The 20610-nt window shown below is 46.4% G+C and overlaps 1 protein-coding gene and 1 pseudogene across 1 annotated transcript; both read right to left on the bottom strand.

The window, feature by feature from the left end:
- Positions 1-13854: 13854 nt before the first annotated feature.
- LOC137152974 (olfactory receptor 10A7-like) lies at positions 13855-14743 on the bottom strand (annotated as a pseudogene).
- An 881-nt stretch (positions 14744-15624) lies between these two features.
- On the bottom strand, positions 15625-16242 carry LOC137152970 (olfactory receptor 11L1-like). Its single transcript, XM_067547899.1, has one exon. It carries the CDS (start codon positions 16240-16242, stop codon positions 15625-15627), a length of 618 nt encoding a protein of 205 aa, XP_067404000.1.
- Positions 16243-20610: the final 4368 nt, after the last annotated feature.

Here is a 20610-nt window from a genome sequence, read left to right as displayed (position 1 = left end):
TCTGGGAGGATGATGTGACGCTGTCTGGAATATGTAATAATTTATAATATTATTAATATCAATATTGCAATAAATCTTGCAAAATATGCTGTACCAGGTACCATTGGAAAGGTTAGAATTTGGTAAGTATAATAATATTGTTCATATTTACGTATCCATTTTGTATTATGAGCTCTAAATATGGCTGGTATATTTGTATTTCAAACTTGTGCTGTGTTTCTGGGTGACACCCCCAGACAAGGAGGGCAGCAGCACTGAGCCTGCTAAATGGCCCATCAAGGGAACTCAAACATACAATGAATCCGGTGAAAGAGTCATGGTCCCAGGGGCTGCACCTTATGAGTCACGAGTACATGTAACAACATACCTCTAGACAGGGGACTCTGAGGCTTTTCCATGCCATGTGCTGTGTGTGGGGCTGTGTTTGGGACAAAGAAAGTACCATCTTCATGGCAGAAACTATGAAATGCAGCTGCACCGTCTCCATCTTCTCTTCATTCCTGCCCCCGTCCTCTGGATCAACCCATCTACAAATGAAGCAACAGACCACCCAGTCTCACCTCAGTCCCTGGAAAAATCATGGAGCAGGTCCTCAAGGAATCCATTTTGAAGCACTGGGTGGAGAGGAAGGTGATCAGGAACAGTCAGCATGGATTCACCAAGGGCAAGTCATCTCTGACCAACATGATTGCCTTCTCTGAAGAGGTGACTGGCTCTGTGGATGTGGGGAAAGTGGTGGACATGATATACCTTTACTTTAGCAAAGCTTTTGATATGGTCTCCCACAGTATTCTTATCAGCAAGTTAAAGAAATATGGGTTGGATAAATGGACTATAAGGTGAATAGAAAGCTGCATAGATCATCGGGCTCAACGGGTAGTGATCAATGGCTCAATGTCTAGTTGGCAGGCAGTGTTAAGTGGAGTGCCTCAGGAGTCAGTCCTGGGGCCGGTTTTGTTCAACATCTTCATTAATGATCTGGGGGATGGGGTGGATTGCCCTTTCAGCAAACTTGCGTATGACACTAAGCTGCGGTGAGCGGTAGATGTGTTGGAGGGCAGAGATAAGATACAGAGAGACCTAGACAAATTGGAGGATTGGGCCAAAAGAAATCTGATGAGGTTCAACAAGGACAAGTGCAGAATCCTGCACCAAGGACAAAAGATTCCCATGCACTGCTACAGACTGGGGACTGACTGGCTAAGCAGCAGTTCTGCAGAAAAGGACCTGGGGATTACACTGGACAAGAAGCAGGAAATGAGTCAACAGTGTGCCCTTATTGCCAAGAAGGCTAACAGTATATTGGACTGCATTAGTAGGAGCTTCACCAGCAGATCGAGGGAAGTGATTATTCCCCTCTATTCGGCATTGGTGAGGCCACATTTGGAGTATTGAGTCCAGTTGTGGGCCCCCGCATTACAGGAAGGATGTGGATAAACTGGAGAGTCCAGCAGAGGGCAAAGAAAATGATTAGGGGGCTGGAGCACATGACTTATGAGGAGAGGCTGAGGGAACTAGGCTTGTTTAGTCTGTAGAAGAGAAGAGTGAGGGGGGATTTGATAGCAGCCTTCAACTACCTGAAGGGAGGTTCCAGGGAGGATGGAGCTAGGCTGTTCTCAGTGGTATAGATGACAGAACAAGCAGCAATGGTGTTAAGTTGCAGTGGGGGAGGTCTGGGTTTGATATTCGGAGAAGCTTTTTCCCTAGAAGGGTGGTGAAGCACTGGAATGGGTTATAAAAGGCAGCCAGCTGCGAAGCAGCTGAGCAGGGAGTTTGCCTGGGAGCTGTCTCAGGTGAGTGCAGCTGTGTGGGGAGTACCTGGGAGACCAGGTGTGTGACTGGTGCAAGTACAGCTGACTGTGGGTGGGTGCTTGTGACTGGTGCAGTTACAGGCACCATTTTGGCAGTTGGGGGTTTGTCAGTTTGAGTGATTGATTGGATCCAGGTGGGGCTAATTGCGGGGGCGGGGCTTTGAGGGGTAAGAGCAGGGGGGGGCAACTGCCCCAGCCTTATAAAAGGCAGCCAGCTGCGAAGCAGCTGAGCAGCGAACAGAGGGGCGGCTAACAGAAGGAGAAGGAGGGAGTTTGCCTGGGAGTTCGGCCTGCGGAGAGAGCCCACTGCAGGTGTTTGCCTTTCAGGCATTGCTGAGGAGGCTCTCAGAGCAGAGATATGGAGATGGAGCGATCTGTTGTTGTCACCTGCACTGGGTGTGCTATGTTTGTCTTCCTCCCCCAGGATAGAGATGACTTCATCTGTACCAAGTGCAGGCTGGTTGCCTTATTGGAAGAGAAGGTTAAAGGACTAGAGGCCCAAATGTCAACCCTGCGGTGCATTACAGAAAACAATGTCTTTCTCCATCAGGCACAGGCAGAGGGTAAGCAAGATTCAGAGAAGGCCGGGCAGGCGAAAATGAAGAACGGGGAAGGAAATTGGCAGCATGTGACCTCCCGAAGAAAGAGAACCCATGTGCCCACCATGCAGATAGAAGTAAGGAATCGTTTTCATCCTCTCTGCACAAGTACTACGGCGGAGAATGATTTGGAGGACCCTTCAGAGGGAATGGATCAGAAGGAGACCCGTTTGATCAGAAGGCAAGGGATGAATTCTCCTAGGGATGGGGGTTCCACAACCACCATTCCCAAGAGGAAGAGAAGGGTGATGGTGGTCGGGGACTCCCTCCTAAGGGGGACGGAGTCATCCATCTGCCGTCCGGACCGGGAAACTAGAGAAGTGTGCTGCTTGCCTGGAGCTAGGATTAGGGATGTGACGGAGAGACTGCCAAAACTTATCAAGTCCTCAGACCGCTACCCCTTCCTGCTTCTCCACGTGGGCACCAATGACACTGCCAAGAATGATCTTGAGCGGATCACTGCGGACTATGTGGCTCTGGGAAAAGAGATAAAGGAGTTTGAAGCGCAAGTGGTGTTCTCATCCATCCTCCCTGTTCAGGGAAAAGGCCCAGGTAGGGACCGTCGCATTGTGGAAGTAAATGCGTGGTTACGCAGGTGGTGTCGAAGAGAGGGCTTTGGATTCTTCGATCATGGGATGTTGTTTCAGGAAGAAGGACTACTAGGAAGAGACGGGATTCATCTAACAAAGACAGGGAAGAGTATCTTCGCAGACAGGCTGGCTAACCTAGTGAGGAGGGCTTTAAACTAGTTTTGACGGGGGACGGGGACCTAAGCCCGAAGGTTAGTGGGGAAGAGGGACACCGCATGGAAGCAGAAGGAGGAGGGGGCAGCAGGGGAGGCCTCCCGATTCATACTGTGGAAGTAGGCCAGTCGGCTACTTATCTCAAGTGCCTGTACACAAATGCAAGAAGCCTGGGAAACAAGCAAGAGGAACTGGAAGTCCTGGCACAGTCAAGAAACTACGACATGATTGGAATAACTGAGACTTGGTGGAATAACTCTCACGATTGGAGCGCTGTCATGGATGGGTATAAACTGTTCAGGAAGGACAGGCAGGGGCGAAAGGGGGAGGAGTTGCACTGTATGTAAGAGAGCACTATGACTGCTCTGAGCTCCAGTATGAAACTGGAGATAAGTCAGTTGAGTGTCTCTGGGTTAAGCTTAGAAGCAAGAACAATAAGTGTGATGTCGTGGTGGGTGTCTGTTACAGACCACCAGACCAGGAGGATGAGGTAGATGAGGCTTTCTTTACTCAACTGGGGAAAGTTTCCAGTTCACAGGGCCTGATTCTCATGGGAGACTTCAATCACCCTGACATCTGCTGGAAGAGCAATACAGCAGAGCACAAACAATCCAGGAAGTTTTTGGAGAGTGTCGCTGACAATTTCCTGGTGCAAGTGCTGGAGCAACCAACTAGGGGCCGTGCTTCTCTTGACCTGCTGCTCACAAACAGGGAAGATTTGGTAGGGGAAGTAGAAGTGGGTGGCAACCTAGGCAGCAGTGACCATGAGATGGTCGAGTTCAGGATCCTGATGAAAGGAAGAAAGGGGAACAGCAGGATACGGACCATGGACTTCAGAAAAGCGGACTTTGATTCCCTCAGGGAACTGATGGGCAGGATTCCCTGGGAGGCTAATATGAGGGGGAAAGGAACCCAAGAGAGCTGGCTGTATTTTAAGGAGACCTTATTGAGGGCACAAGAGCAAACCATCCCGATGTGCAGAAAGAATAGCAAATATGGTAGGCGTCCAGCTTGGCTTAACAAAGAAGTCTTTGGCGAACTTAAACGCAAAAAAGAAGCTTACAAGAAGTGGAAGCTTGGTCAGATGACTAGGGAGGATTATATAAACACTGCTCGAACGTGCAGGAATGAAATGAGGAAGGCCAAAGCACAATTGGAGTTGCAGCTAGCAAGGGACGTGAAGGGGAACAAAAAGGGTTTCTACAGGCATGTTGCCAACAAGAGGAAGATTCGGGAAAGTGTAGGCCCCTTAAAGAAAGAGGGAGGCGACCTAGTGACGGAGGATGTGGAGAAAGCTGAGGTACTCAATGCCTTTTTTGCCTCTGTCTTCACAGACAAGATCAGCTCCCAGACTGCTGTACTGGGTGGCACAGAATGGGAAGGAGGCAAACATCCCGCAGTGCTGAAGGAACAGGTTCAAGACTATTTAGAAGGATTGGACATTCACAAGTCCATGGGGCCGGATGCAATGCACCCGAGGGTGCTGAGGGAGTTGGCTGAGGTGATTTCAGAGCCATTGGCTATTATCTTTGAAAGCTCGTGGCAACAGGGGGAGGTCCCTGAGGACTGGAAAAAAGCAAATCTAGTGCCCATCTTCAAAAAAGGGAGGAAAGAGGATCCGGGGAACTACAGACCGGTCAGCCTCACCTCAATCCCTGGAAAGATCATGGAGCAGGTCCTTAAGGAATCCATTTTAAGGCACTTGGAAGAGAGGAAGGTGATCAGGAACAGTCAACACGGATTCACCAAGGGAAAGTCATGCCTGACCAACCTGATTGCTTTCTATGATGAGGTGACTGGCTCTGTGGATGTGGGGAAGGCGGTGGATGTGATATACCTTGACTTTAGCAAAGCTTTTGATATGGTTTCTCACAGTATTCTTATCAGCAAGTTAAAGAAGTATGGGTTGGATGAATGGACTATAAAATGGATAGTGAACTGGCTAGAGCATAGGGCTCAACGAGTAGTGATCAATGGCTCCATGTCTAGCTGGCAACCGGTCACAAGCGGAGTTCCCCAGGGGTCGGTCCTGGGGCCGGTTTTGTTCAACATATTTATTAATGATCTGGAGGATGGGGTAGATTGCACCCTCAGCAAGTTTGCGGACGACACTAAGCTGGGGGGAGTGGTAGATACCCTGCAAGGTAGGGATAGGATACAGAGTGACCTAAACAAACTGGAGGATTGGGCCAAAAGAAATCTAATGAGGTTCAACAAGGACAAGTGCAGAGTCCTCCACTTAGGAAGGAAGAATCCCATGCACAGCTATAGACTGGGGACCGACGAGCTGGGCAGCAGCTCTGCAGAAAAGGACCTGGGGGTAACGGTGGATAAAAAGCTGGATATGAGTCAGCAGTGTGCCCTGGTTGTCAAGAAGGCTAATGGAATATTGGGCTGCATTAGGAGGGGCATTGCCAGCAGGTCACGGGAAGTGATTATTCCCCTCTATTCGGCATTGGTGAGGCCGCATTTAGAATACTGTGTCCAGTTTTGGGCCCCCCACTACAAAAAAGATGTGGACAATTTGGAGAGAGTGCAGCGGAGGGCAACCAAAATGATTAGGGGGCTGGAGCACAGGACTTATGAGGAGAGGCTGAGGGAACTGGGCTTGTTTAGTCTGCAAAAGAGAAGAGTGAGGGGGGATTTGATAGCGGCTTTTAACTACCTGAAAGGGGGTTCTAGGGAGGATGGGGCTAGGCTGTTCTCGGTGGTGGCAGATGACAGAACAAGGAGCAACGGTCTCAAGTTGCAGGGGAGGAGGTCTAGGTTGGACATTAGGAAAAAGTTTTTTACTAGGAGGGTGGTGAAGCATTGGAATGGGTTACCTAGGGAGGTGGTGGAATCTCCATCCTTACAGGTTTTTAAGCTGAGGCTTGACAAAGCCCTGGTTGGGATGATATAGCTGAGGTTAGTCCTGCTTTGAGCAGGGGGTTGGACTAGATGACCTCCTGAGGTCCCTTCCAACTCTAATATTCTATGATTCTATGATTCTATGATTCTATGATCTCGGGAGGTGGTGGAATCTCCATCCCGAATGGTTTTTAAGGCCTGGCTTACCAAAGGCCTGGCTGGGATGATTTAGTTGGGGTTGGTCCTGCTTTGAGCAAGGAATTGGACTAGATGAGCTCCTGAGGTCCCTTCCGACCCTAGTCTTCTATGATTCTATGATTCTCAGCTGTAAAACAAAGGACTGAGAGCCATCCAAGCACTGGATCTACACCAGAGGAACTGTACAAGCCTGCAAACTCCACAGTTCTGCTGAGAATCTGATATATATAGACTTTGAAGTCCTTTAGTTTAATTATTTAACATCTATCCTTATCTGTTTCTTTCCTTTGTAATAAACCATTAGTTTTAGTTACTAAAGGATTGGCTGGCAGCATGGTATTTTGAGTAAGATCCAAACTCATATTGATCTGGCAGTGTGCCTGACCATTTGGGGATCAGGAGAACGTTTTTTGTAAAGGAAACAAATTTTTAATAACCTATATCTTTACTGGACCTAGTTGCTAATTGAGGTCAGAGACTGAAATGCAATAAAGCGGGCTGTGTAGCTACTGGTTTTTAGCTTCTTGAGAACCAGTGGGGGGGATCAGAAGCACTGTTTGAGACTGGTTGGTGAATCTAATGAAAGTTTGGGAGAATCAGCTCTCCTTTTTGCAGCCTACCCTAACCTTGGCATGTTGAGGTGGACTACCCTAAGCACAGACCAGTTAAAGATGGTATCCTTTGTAAAAATATAGAACTTGGAAAGTATCTGAGAAGATAGTACGAAAAGTGTTTGAAGAAGAGGCCCTAAATATTAAGGATGGTTCCAAGTGGTTTTAATGAAGAAATAAATTCTCAAACAGTCAGAGAAGGGCTAATAAGTAAACTATAAAAGGGTGAGCTTTAGTGTTTGTCATTAGTACCTGCCTTACTAAGTTGGAGTCAGCTAACTTGGTGTTAGTTGGCTCTAGTCCTGGCTCTGGTCCTTTTGTATTTGATCACTACCTATACATGTTTATTATTGGATGGCTGCAGTAATTGCTTGTTATTTAGGTTTCTAGACACGTTCAGAGCAATTGTATAAACATCATTTGGCCTTTGGATTTAATAAAGGAATTTGACTTAGTGTCTGGGCATACATTTGTATTACTAATAGCTATAGCATTCATTCCAGCCATGTGGAAACAGAAAGAAATATTTCAACTCAGAAATGCTGCCACAGTGTTTCATAGGAGCTGAAGTGCTAGTGGCTCATGCTCCCACTGCTCATTGCAGACTGGGTTGTGGTGAGACTACATTTCCCAGGATGCAACCCAATTTCATTTCTTGGAAGAAGGATGTGGTTCGTCATTGGATTTTCATTATTGAAGATGAAAAAACATCCCTACAAAAGAAGCAGGAAGCTCAACTCCAAGTGAGAGTGAGAAACCACCCATAACCCCAAAATGTGCTCTCTTCCTCCAGGATTAGACAATAAACCAGAGCAGGGGAGCATCCAGAACCAACCAGCTGGTGCTCTGAAACAACTCACAATCTTGGAATTTCAATGCTTGGAACGTCAAAATTCTTGGGAAACCTTAAATCTCCTGACAGTTTTTCTAAGGGCCTCCTTGACCTCTCTGTTTCTCAGGCTGTAGATGAGGGGGTTAGTTATGAGAATGAGGACTGTGTAGAACACAGAGAATAGTTTGTGTAAGTCTCACAGCATGTTTGCATTTGGGAGCTGTTACCAGATTTGCCCGTCACCTTGAGGTATACTCATTTATTAGGGTTACCTTCCTGGAAGGGGGGTGTGTGATATTAGGGGTGTGATACTATTAATGTACTGCTTGTGTTACTTGTGTGTTCATATGCCTACAAGTCCCCTCCCAAAGGAGCTATCCTGCAGAACCTAAGGTTTTCAGGGCTGGGTTCTTCCAGCCCCACATTCAAATAAACCCCCCACAGATACACACACACATTCCCGATTAACCAAGTGCATCTGAGAGGATTGGGCTATCAGCATTGTCAGCTGACCCCTTATATGTCCCTAAATTCAGCAGGCTGGGTGACACAGCACTTTCAGTCACCACCCTTATATGCCCCTTTGCAACACACCAGAATACAGAACACTTCTTGAGCAGGCTGGGTGCAAACAGCACTTTCAGCTGCCACCCTTATTTGCCCCTAGACTCCATAGGCTAGGCAGAGCAGCACTTCTCAGCTGTCCCCTTCATATGGCCCCTTGCACCACAATTGTTCTAGCAATAACCCCCTTGATGAGCAAACCCCATAGGATTTTTGGGCACTCCAGGGATCTTTGGCTTAGGTAAAAAAAGCGTTGCTGCAGAGGAAGATAGGGACCGAGAACACAAAGAGGAAATGCAGTTTGGAGAGAGAGAGAGAGAGAGAAAGTGGCAACCAGCTTGATTATAAGTTATTTTATTGCTAGATATATAAAACTTATGATACTCATAGTAATACCATACAAGGGAGAAAAACAATCAAACACTTACAATACTACACAATTACAGTTAGGGTATTGGAGAAAGTTAGTCCAGGTTTGATTACAAAATTAGAAAGTTATACCTGGACTAAAAGAGAGAGAGAGAATAGTGTTGGGGGAAGAGGAAATGGGGGGTCTCACCACTCCGTATAACTCAAAGATTCCCAGTAGACAGACTGCTCAGCTTAGGGTCTGGAGCGCTTGAGACAGGCAGAGCCCCCAACATGTTCAGTCAGGGAGAGGGGAAGTTCCAGTGGGACTGATGCAGAATTTGGATCCAAGCATCAGAACAGGGGTTTGAACTTCGGTAGGGGTTTTTGTAGACACCAGGTTAGTTTATGGATAAACAATGTCTCAAGGACGTATACCAGAGTGGTTTTCTTTATGTTGGACAAAAGAGGCTGATCATTCCTGGTTATGGGCAGTTTTCCTAATTGAGATGCCTCCTTTTTACATCTTTGATGTAGATGAGGCATGGGGAGTTGTATCACTCTTGATGGGAGGGTTTTAGTTGCTTCCACTGCCTTTTCATATTGAGATGCCTTTGGTTTCTGGTTCAAGCAGCCTTTGGTTTCTGGTTCAAGCAGGGGCTGGGGGTATTCAGGTGAGCAGGAGAGAGAGTCGGAGTTTTGTGCCCTGGTTCCGCAAGAACACAGAGCTGCTAGGTAACGAAACCCAGAAGTCTTACCTGCAGCTGCAAACACCCCAAACTGCCCTCTGGTCAGAATCCTTCCTGCCATAGCAGGCTACCCCCAGCTCTTACGGGCTGGAGCAATTCACCCAGTCAAAGGGTTTTCCCTCACTCACTCCCTGAAATTTCACTTCAGCCTCCTGAGCTTGCCTCTTACTTTAGATCCTTACAGCTCTTTATTGCAAATTGCCAATATAGCTAAAGTAGTGCAACGTCTACATGTAGACAAACCTTTACATATTGATGTCTCACACCAGACATGAAGGGGACAGACAATGGGAGATCTGACAACAAAGACGACAGAAAGAGACATTTTTAGCTTTGTTTAGTTTGTATTGATCTAGGCTTTTGGTAACAGAGACAGAGTTATTGGTGTCTCCTAGATAAGGGTAAAACAGAAGAAGGAGTTGGTGGAAAACATCCCCTGGGCGTGGGGGGAATTCTCAGGATACTAGTATGGCTATAAATGTACAGGCTGGGTTTTCCAATAAGAGATGATGTTAGGCACCTAAATCCCACAGCCAGTGAATGGGAGTTGTGCACCTAACACCCTTAAGGTGCCATTGTCAATGATAAGTGGACATGGTGGAGCAGATCTCCAGACTAAGACTCTGGACAGCTGGTTTCTGTAATATTCTCTTCCTCTTGCTCACTGAGCAACTCTGGGCAGGTAACTGCACCTTAGAATCATAGAATCATAGCTCGTCGGTCCCCAGAATCATAGAATCATAAAATCATAGCTCGTCGGTCTCCAGTCTATAGCTGTGCATGGGATTCTTCCTTCCTAAGTGGAGGACTCTGCACTTTTCTTTGTTGAACCTCATTAGATTTCTTTTGGTCCAATCCTCCAGTTTGTTTAGGTCACTCTGTATCCTATTCCTACCTTCCAGGGTATCTACCACTCCCTGCAGCTTAGTGTCATCCGCAAACTTGCTGAGGGTACAATCTACCCCATCCTCCAGATCATTAATAAAGATGTTAAACAAAACCAGCCCCAGGACCAACCCCTGGGGCACTCCGCTTGTGACCGGTTGCCAGCTAGACAGGGAGCCATTGATCACTACTCGTTCAGCCCTATGCTCTAGCCACTTCTCTATCCATTTTATAGTCCATTCATCCAACCCATACTTCTTTAACTTGCTGATAAGAATACTGTGAGAGACTGTATCAAAAGCTTTGCTAAAGTCAAGGTATATCACATCCACGGCCTTCCCCACATCCACAGAGCCAGTCACCTCTACATAGAAAGCAATCAGATTGGTCAGGCATGACTTTCCCTTGGTGAATCCGTGTTGACTGTTCCTGATCACCTTCCTCTCTTCCAAGTGCCTTAAAATGGATTCCTTAAGGACCTGCTCCATGATTTTTCCAGGGATTGAGGTGAGGCTGACCGGTCTGTAGTTCCCTGGATCCTCTTTCCTCCCTTTTTTGAAGATGGGCACTAGATTTGCTTTTTTCCAGTCCTCAGGGACCTCCCCCTGTTGCCACGAGCTTTCAAAGATAATAACCAATGGCTCTGAAATCACCTCAGCCAACTCCCTCAGCACCCTTGGGTGCATTGCATCCGGCCCCATGGACTTGTGTATGTCCAATCCTTCTAAATTTATAGAGGGGATAAATGAGGGAAACTGAGGTGAGGGGCTCCCGTGAGTCCTTCAAGTGGATCCAGTTCTAATGACGTAAAGGTGCTCTTGACAGTGTAGTGCATTCCCACACGGGAAAGGGAACAAGTGAAATATTGGCAAGCTGTGTCCGCAATAGACATTGCAGGGAGGATTGGCAGAGATCTTAGTAGGTCATCTAGTCCATGCCCTGTACTCAAGGCAGGACTAACTATTGACGAGACCATCCCTGATGAGTCACCCATGAGTGAAACTAGGCCCCGTCTTTCATAAAGCACGTCCTCCAGGATTGGAGGCAGAGTGGCTGTCTTTCTCCTGTGATAGATGGAGTCAGTCTTTTGTTTTTATTCCCGATGGGACCGTCCACTCGCTGTCATGCTGTTCTTTCCACTCCCATGGGGTTTGATTTGTATAGTTTCTTTGATGGCTTTCCATTGGTGGTCTGGGTTGGTGCAAAGGTAGGGCAAAGGTAGGGCAAAGGTTGAGCAATACCTTGCATTATAGGCTAGCTAGGGAGGGATGACACCTCCCTCCTGCTTAAATGGGCTATCAACGAGACACACTATTCCCTGCTGACTAACCCTTATTCCAAGACCATAAGGGCAACATTTTTAGTATAGTTACATTATTCCCTAAATATTACCAAGATGTACATCTCACAGTGATTATGAGGAGCGATACGTTACGTGCTTTCAGTAGACACCTTGGAAGCTACTCTTGGATAAACACTATGCAAGTGAGGTATTGGGTGTAGTGAGTTTGTCAGGTCTAAGACAGGAGTTGATTGTGAACAATGAGCTCTTTGTGAGCTATCCCCGACCCTGGTGTGGAGACAGCGAACCCATCCCTCCCTGAGGCTGGAGGGTGGGATAAGAGGGGGAAGGGACTGCAGAGAGGGGAGACAGACACAGCCAGCTGTGGCCACCGGCAACTCCACATGGCTCCCTGTACACCAAGCCCCCCCGCCCGTACAAGATCCCAGCCATAGAACCCCCCCAACTAACACCTTCACACCCCACCACCCAACTCTCTTCCACAGACCCCCCCCAAAAAACTCTCCCCCAGACAACACCCAACCATAGACTCCCATATAACCAGCTCCCCTCCACCCTCCTCCCCCACTCATAGAATCATAGAAGATGAGGGTTGGAAGGGACCTCAGGAGGTCATCTAGTCCAGTGGTTCTCAAATGGTGTTCCGTGAAGAAGCTGTACTGCGCCGCCGAATGTTAAAAAAATCTGGTGCCACCGAATAGCTGTTCCCGCGCCGCCGATCAGCTGTTCGTGCGCCGCCTAGCAGTTGATGTTGCCGCCAAACAGCTGCTCGCACGCCGCCGAACAGCTGATGGGGCCGCTGAAAACGGCCCTGAGAGCGCGCTGCCGAATCAAGCAAACACCGCGCCACCAAAAAGAGGAAGATTTCCTGGACTTTTCGGCGGACGGTATGACGTGGGCGGGCAAGGGTTCCGAGGGTATGGCATGGGTGTGCAAGGGTTCCGTGGGAGGAAAGAAATCGAGAAACACCGATCTAGTGCAACCCCCTGCTCAAAGCAGGACCAACCCCAACTAAATCATCCCAGCCAGGGCTTTGTCAAGCCTCAGATTAAAAAGCTCTAAAGATGGAGATTCCACCACCTCCCTAGGTAACCCATTCCAGTGCTTCACCCCCTCCCAGTGAAAAAGCTTTTCCTAATATCCAACCTAGACCTCCCCTCCTGCAACTGAGACTATTGCTCCTTCTTCTGTGATCTGCCACCACTGAGAACAGCCTAGCTCCATCCTTCCTGGAACCCCCTTTCTGGCAGTTGAAAGTCGCTATCAAATCCCCCAGTCACTTGAGCTAAAGGAAATCACATTATGCTGGCAGCAGGACTGACTCTTTAGTCTTTCTGCATCTGCACAATTGTGGTTCTCCAACAAACCCCTGTGCACAAACTCACAATTCAAACACATGCTCCTGATATTACTTTATGGGAGGCAAAGCCAGACATTTGTTTTGTTATAGCTTCATATTTTAATGTCCTAAAGTAAAAATGAATTATTTAGATGGTGTGATCCGTCTGTGCCTAGGGTTGCCTCCTGAAAATGCCCAGGTCAGGACAGGCTGTGAAGGGATTCAGAGGGATTCAGAGGGGAAGGGATTCAGTCCTGGGAAAGTTGATCTACCAGGCTCGCTATGGGTGGCAGAGGCAGCATATCACAATTAATTGTCCTTGGTGTTTTCAGAGAAGCTCTCATCTGAACTATTGTCCGTCTTCCCGGGTAGTTTCCTGAACACTTGACTGTTGAATTAACCCGATATGTGCATAAAAAAAATCTTTTCACTATTCAGACAAACGTACAGTATTCCTAGAGTGTACCCACAGAGATCGCTTTAGCACTTATTTTATTCAACAGTAAAGCCAGGAGGCTACAGGCATGTAGCCTGTGCAACATACTAAAAAAGTTGATACCCAGAATGTGGGCAGGAGGAGAGAGAGACGTCGCCCATGAAAGGTGACAAGATGAAGGCTACTGGTGATGAGGAGGAAGGTGATGGTGCTGAGGAAGATAATGGCTAACATTTGTGGTTGTTCTGGAAGGAACGGAGTGAGTCAATGGACATTCTGTAGTATCTCTATCTGCCGTGCTGGGTTAGAGTGTTGGTGCAATAAATTAATGAACTATTACAAATACAGAAGGTTTCCGACAGTGTGAGTGTTGCAACTGTGCCCATCGGGGTCCCAACTGAACAGTAATTTTAATAATACTGGGCCTGACCTAGAGAGAAGAACCTGTCAATACCTCAGGGTGATAACTGACAATTCTTAAGTAATGAATATAATTGCCATACAATTCATAGATCGGGCTACTACAGGCAACTCCAAATCCATCACAAGAATATAAAAAAAAAATCAATCCCACCTCCCCCAGTTTTCAAACCAATATTTTTCTGGCCATTACCCGTCTCAGGGCTTCCTTCACCTCCTTATTCCTCAGGCTGTAGATCAAAGGGTTGAGCATTGGAGACACCACGGTGTAGAACAGGGAAAGCAGTTTATCCGTGTTGAGTGAGTAGCTGGATTTGGGCCTTAGATACGTCACGATGGCAGACCCATAAAACAAGGTCACCACAATGAGGTGGGAGGAGCAGGTGGAGAAGGTTTTGCTCCGGCCCACGGCGGACGCAATGCTGAGGATAGCCTGGAGGATATGGACGTAGGACACAAGGATGAGCAGGAAGGGCACCATGACGAAGGTGACAGCGATGGTGTACACAGTTATTTCATTCTTGTAGGTATCTGTGCAGGCCAGCTTCAGCAGTGGGGACAGGTCACAGAAGAAGTGGTTGATCCTGTTTGGCCCACAGTAGGGCAAAGTGAATATGAAAGTTGTCTGCCTGACGCCCACCAGCAGCCCGATGAGCCAGCACAGCACTGAGAGCTGGAGACACACAGCTCTGCTTATCATGGCCGTGTAGTGTTGAGGGTGACATATGGCCACGTAACGGTCGTAGGACATGGCGGTGTGATCCCCAAGAAGGAGAAGAAATACATCTGTGTGGCACAGCCCAGGAAGGAGATGCTCTTGTCCTTGGAGAGAAAGTTCACCAGCATCTTGGGGATGGTGGACGAGGTGTAACCGATTTCCAGAAAGTAGTGAAGGACAGAGTCCACTACCGTGAGCGTGATGATGAGCATATTCCCCGCTATGGTAAGGAGGTACATCAGAATCACCAGGAAAAAAAGGGAAACATGGAGTACCAGGGATTCGAGAAAGGCACAAAGAAGAACTGTGTCACCACTGTGTGGTTCCTGCTAGCCATGGCCTATGGCTGTTTCCTATTTGTGGAGACAATAAAATTCTTCATGAACTGGGTTAGTTGAGTGAATGCTATAAGAAATACATAGATATTATCTCTGACACAGCAATTTTCGGTGGTGCATCCATTTGTAAGAAATCTGGTTGTTGATGTGCAGTGCCAGTAAGAACCCACAGACATGGAGCACAAGATTAATGAGGAGAGGCTGAGGGAACTAGGCTTGTTTAGTCTGCAGTTGAGAAGAATGAGGGGGATTTGACAATATCCTTTAACTACCTGAAAGGGGGTTGCAGGGAGGATGGAGCTATGCTGTTCTCAGTGGTGGCAGATGACATAACAAGGAGCAACGGTCTCAAGTTGCAGTGGGTGAGGTCTAGATTGGACATTAGGAAAAAGTTTTTCACTAGAAGGGTGGTGAAGCACTGGAATTGGTTACCTAAGGAGGTGGTGGAATCTCCATCTTTAGAGGTTTTTCAGCTGCGGCTTGACAAAGCCCTGGCTGGGATGATATAGCTGAAGTTAGTCCTGCTTTGAGCAGGGGGTTTTGACTAGATACCTCCTGAGCTCCCTTCCAACTCTGATCTTCTATGATTCTATGATCTAATGCCTTTAGCCTTCTTTGACACTAATAGTCAATGTGCGAACCCGTAGAACTAAGTGCAGCAGCAGCAAATCTCAGCTCTGTGTTACCCACGTCATCTCACCAGCTCTCTCAGTACCGCAGGGAAGAGGATGCCGCTCTTAGAGTACAATCTTCAGTTCCTAAGGCGTAGCACCTTGTCTCACTGAAAGTGAATGGGGCTTTGGTCCCTAAATCACTTTTGAAATTTGCTTGTGGTTTTCAAAATGTGACCCTTAGATCAAGGACTCCTGGCATATCTATTTTATTTTAACTTAAGGCACCTGGTCAGCTTCCATTGTCCTAACATGAATTTCCTGAAAGCTTTCCTCAGGCCCCCCTTCACGTCTTTGTTTCTCAGGGTGTAGATGAGGGGATTGATCAGGGGAGTCGGGACCGTGTAGACAACAGAGAGAACTTTCTTGAAGTCCCTCAGCATGTGTGCTGTAGGGAACATGTAAGCAATTAGCAGAGTTCCATAATAAATGGACACCACGATGGGGTGGGAGGAGCAGGTGGAAAAGGCCTTTTGCTGCCCAGTGGTGGAAGGGATTCTTAGGATGGTGGCGATGATGGAGATGTAGGACATCACGGTCAGTAGGAATGGGACCAGTAAAAAAGAGAAGCTGAGTGTGAGAGACAACATTCCCATCAGCTTAGGATCATTGCAGGAGAGTTTTATAAGGGGGATAAAATCGCAAAATAAATGGTCAAAGCTCTTGGGGCCACAGAAATTTAACTGTGATATCAACAACGCTCTTATGCTACTAGCTAGGAAGCCATCTACCCAAGAGCCAGCTGTGAGTTGCAGACAAGCCCTGCCACTCATACGGACTGCATAGTGAAGTGGTTTGACTATGGCTAAATACTGAATGTAAGACATCACCGATAGGAGCAGGCATTCTGTGCCTACCAGAGAACTAAAGAAATAATATTGTGTGATACACCCACTGACTGAGATGGTTCTGTCCCCAGTGAGAAGACCGGCCAGCATTCTGGGCAGGATGGTGAAGCTGTAGCAGGTCTCCAAGCAGGACAAGTTCCTCAGGAAGAAGTACATGGGGGTGTGAAGATGCTGATCAGTCACAACTAGCACCATGATGAGGATCTTCCCAGCCATGATTGCGATGTAGATCACTAGAAAAAGCAGGAAGAGAAGGATTTGCAGTTCAAGGACAGTCCCGAATCACAGGAGGATGAATTCTGTGAAGGACGTTTGATTTCCCTGTTCTGGGGCCCCAATGGAGTGTGTCTACAGGAAAGAAATTCACACTGACATAAATAAACAACATTCACTCCAAAATATGTCAACCTTATTTTCATTGTTTACCTCTGCTGGCTACCAGAAAAATAGCTGAATGAAATATGGAGGCTAGGGGAGGGGACATGCCATCTCTTGATCTGTAGAACAGATTTCATATCTGGGCAGCTGCAGGTTCAATACAACGTTAGTCTCTCTGCAAACACGAGTAGTAACTTCACAGAGGGCACCCATGCCACATGATTTGGGCTCCAGTACAAGAGTATACAATCTCAGATGTTGGTTCAAATAGTCGCACCTTTCACATCCTGGTGTATGAAAGCAGAACCATGTATTCTCAGATCAGGGTTCCACTGGCGAAATGGGTCAAGATTTTATAATTTAGAGGAAGCTGCAACAAAGGAAAAAACCAAACAACTAAGGGTCAGATATGCACTCGTTGGGCAACCAACTCCAAGTGAATTTCAGTGGAGATGGGCCCACAAACTCTTTTAAAGCCATTTGAAAATTTTTATCTGACAAATACCTGAGCTTCCCTAGGACAATATTTCCATGTCCTGCAATGGGACACTTCACATAGAGAGACAACCTTAACTAAAATTGAACAAAAACAAGCACTCCAGCTAGAAAGCACCATTTTGGCTAGAAATGTAGCCCCTGTTGAAAAATATTCTCTATATAATTTGAAATTTCTACAAACTGGGCTATTTTCATACAATGAGAGCGGTGTGGAACTCAAATTTCCATTTCATGGGCAATTCCGTGATTTCAAAGCTTGGTTTTCATTCCAAATCTGACTTTTTAAAAATGTATTTATCTATATTAATTTTACTTTCAGGTTATTTTTATTTTATATTACATTGTATTTTAGAGAAACATTTTTTAAATTTTGTTTTATGCTGTTTCATAAATCCACAGAAAATAACTTGCTTTGTAATAATTTTTTTCTAAATTGCTATGTTCGCATGGATCATTTTGATCTCAATCAGGAAAACATTTCTCCCGCAAAAATGCCAGTCAATTTTTTTTTCAGCTCTACGTTTTCTTCTTTATCTTTGAATAAAATAATATTAAGTCTCAGTTTTGTAGCTGTCTTCTCTGCCATTCCTCATCCTGATTAGTCACTGAATAAGGACACGATCCCATAAAGAATGATGCACAGAGTTAATTTTACACTCTTGGAATAACTCTGTGCAGTCTGAGCCTTCACTCACTGAAGCCTAAGCTAAAATTTCCACTGACTTCAAGGATAGGAGACTCTGATTTCAGTGGCATTTGGACAGCTAACGCCTGGAGACTGCTTTGAAACTTACAGCTCGGCTCGGCAAGATTTGATTTCAATCATTAGACATCGGTAAATGTTGCTGTCTGCTGAAACACCAAAACCAGCAACAAAAATGGTCAGTAACACTGGGCGTTAGTGCAGCCTCCTCCCGCGCCTTGCGCCTGCAGGGATGGTCTCACCGGTCTCGCAGCCGTGGAAGGAGTAAAAATTAAAATAGTTAATAACTGAAACCCCCCAAAATCAATATTAGTTGTCAAAAGGGCAACCCCTCCCCCAATTCGGCCAGATCTACTCATAGCCAATGTCTCTGCCCTTCATACTCAGCACAGCAGCAAATATCAGCTCTGCTTCACCCTCATCAGCTCCCTGGACCTCTCAAAGCTCCTTGTGTGACTTTTGGGTGAATTATCAAAGGTTGGTAGGTTCCTAAATATGCGGATGCATGCCTCAGTAGGGTCAGTAGGTAATCATTGATTTCAAATCCCAGCAGAAGGGACTGTGTCTTTAGGTGCAGAAATATCTCTACCCATCAGTCTCTCTGTGCTCCAGGCCCCCATCTGTAAAGCAGGGAGAACAGCCCCGCACCGGGGTGCTGGGAGGATAGACCCATGCAAGACAGAGAGGTGCCCAGATACCAGGTGATGGAGCTAGATAAGAAGCTAGGATAGCAGTGACCTGGCAGCTGCTGTCTTTTTTCCAAATTCAGTCATTTAGCTTTGGGTTGGGAGTTTGAGAGATCATTGCCCCATTGCCCTTGGATTGGCCCTTGGGGGCCGGGCACGGACTTGGGGCTGGGGACTGACTTGGGGCCTGGTGGGCCGATTCCCGGGGGGCCGGGGACCGACTTGGGGCCCGGGTGTCCGGCTCCCGGGCCCCAAGTCTTCACTTTGACAGGACGGTGATCTGAATCTCTGCGATCGTGATTGGTTCTTAGCTGTGTCTGAAAAGATAGAAACACGATCCCGGAACCCTACATGGGGTCTGAACGTATAACCCTGTTGAGGGACACGCCCACTCGAAGATCCAGGATTATTCCGTTGGTTAGAATTATTTTGCCAGTGTTTGTTTTCAGGGAATTTAAAAACACCTTGGCATATTCCTTGAGGTGATGTCCTCAAAGGTCCCTCAATTTTTACTGTGGGATTGGTGTGTGGCTCCTGAAGCGTTGCAACAGGGGCCCACGCCGACCTAACTTAAGGCCTCCCTGAGAATGTGCTTTAGCCAATAAGGCCAATGCATCCTTCAAGGAAGTGTCATCATTGACATGCATATTAACCTTTTCCTGCAGCTGTGGGAGAGAATTGTTAATTAATAAACTAACATATTGTGGCCCATCTATGTCCTTTCTCATATAACTGTGCCAAGCTGCACTTAACCGAAGATTAAATTGATGTGGAGATTGATTGGGTCTTTGCTTTAAATTCGATAGGATAGCTACTCCAGCTTGTCCTGGTTGCTGATTATGTTCCAATAAGGCTACTGTTTCCTTAAAAGATTTCTCACCTACTCTATATTCAAGGGGTAATGTATGCCACAATGCTGTAGGATTTTAACCCAGTCTTCCCTTGGTAAGTCAAACACTTTTGCCTTTTCCTGTACATGTTGTGCATGTGCTGCAATAGAACTATCCTCCATCATTCCTATTTGCTTAGCCACCAAATCAAGGGTTTTAATATCTGTAACTAATGCCACAGGACAATCTGAATTTGAATTTGATCTGATAATTTCCAGGGTTTGATTTTCCAATTTGGGAGATGAAGTTCTTCTATCCTGATTAGTACGTCCTTCATTAGAACTATTAGAGCTTTTTGTTGAAAATTCTTCTGGGGTAGCTGGTGGATCAGGGTAGCTTTTCATTAAAGTTCTATGTTCCCTATTTAATGTTTCCCCACACTGGCGGAGGACATTTCCTTGTTCCTGAAGAGGTATATTTGAGTGCTTTACAGGTACACCAGGAGATACTAGCATATACCAAGAGGGTGGTCTTGGTCCATGAAATTCAAAGGATTTAGGCAGTGCTCGTAATGATTGTTCAAATGATACCAAATGTCCACCTGAAGGTGCTAGAACTTTTAAATCATATGGTGCCAATGTAACATTAGGTTGGGGTACAGGGATAACATCCCTGTGCTGTTGCCTTACTCTCCGTTGCAATTTAGAAATTACTATATCACAAGCACTAGCTGCTTGTGTTACTTGGGAAACTGCATCTTCCAATCCCTGCACAATTACAAACTCTAAAGACACATTCTTTTCTCCAACAATAGCAGATGCTAATGGAGCAGATGTCTCCTCCTCTTTTGCTTCCCTTGTCTCATCCTGTACATCACCAGTTACCTCCTTTGAGATGATGTCTGACTCCTCCTCTTGTTATGCCACTTTAGGACTTTCCTTTTCTTCTGACAGAACGCTTACAACTGCTTTACCACTAACTTCCTTTTTCAACTCCTCTTGCTGAGACGCAACCTCCAACTTTGCTTTTAAAAGTACTGTGTCAGATTGAATTAACTTTCTCGCTTCTGCCAGTTGTTTTTCCTCTGTTGGTTCCACCGTTTGTATCCCTCTGCTTACTCTATTCAAAGAGCTCTCAGCCGAAGTTTTAGTATTTGTGGGCTGATTCATCTTCTTTTTCACTAACATCTCACAAAACTTTTCCAACTTACTATTTCGTTCTAACAACTGACCACGCTCTGATTTATAATCAT

This window comes from Emydura macquarii, unplaced genomic scaffold, assembly GCF_026122565.2.
Source record: "Emydura macquarii macquarii isolate MOO-44397 ecotype Brisbane River unplaced genomic scaffold, CSIRO-AGI_Emac_v2 contig_1249, whole genome shotgun sequence".
Lineage (NCBI taxonomy): Eukaryota > Metazoa > Chordata > Testudines > Chelidae > Emydura > Emydura macquarii.
Note: the sequence above shows the minus strand (reverse complement) of the source record. Positions and strands in the feature narration are given on the sequence as shown.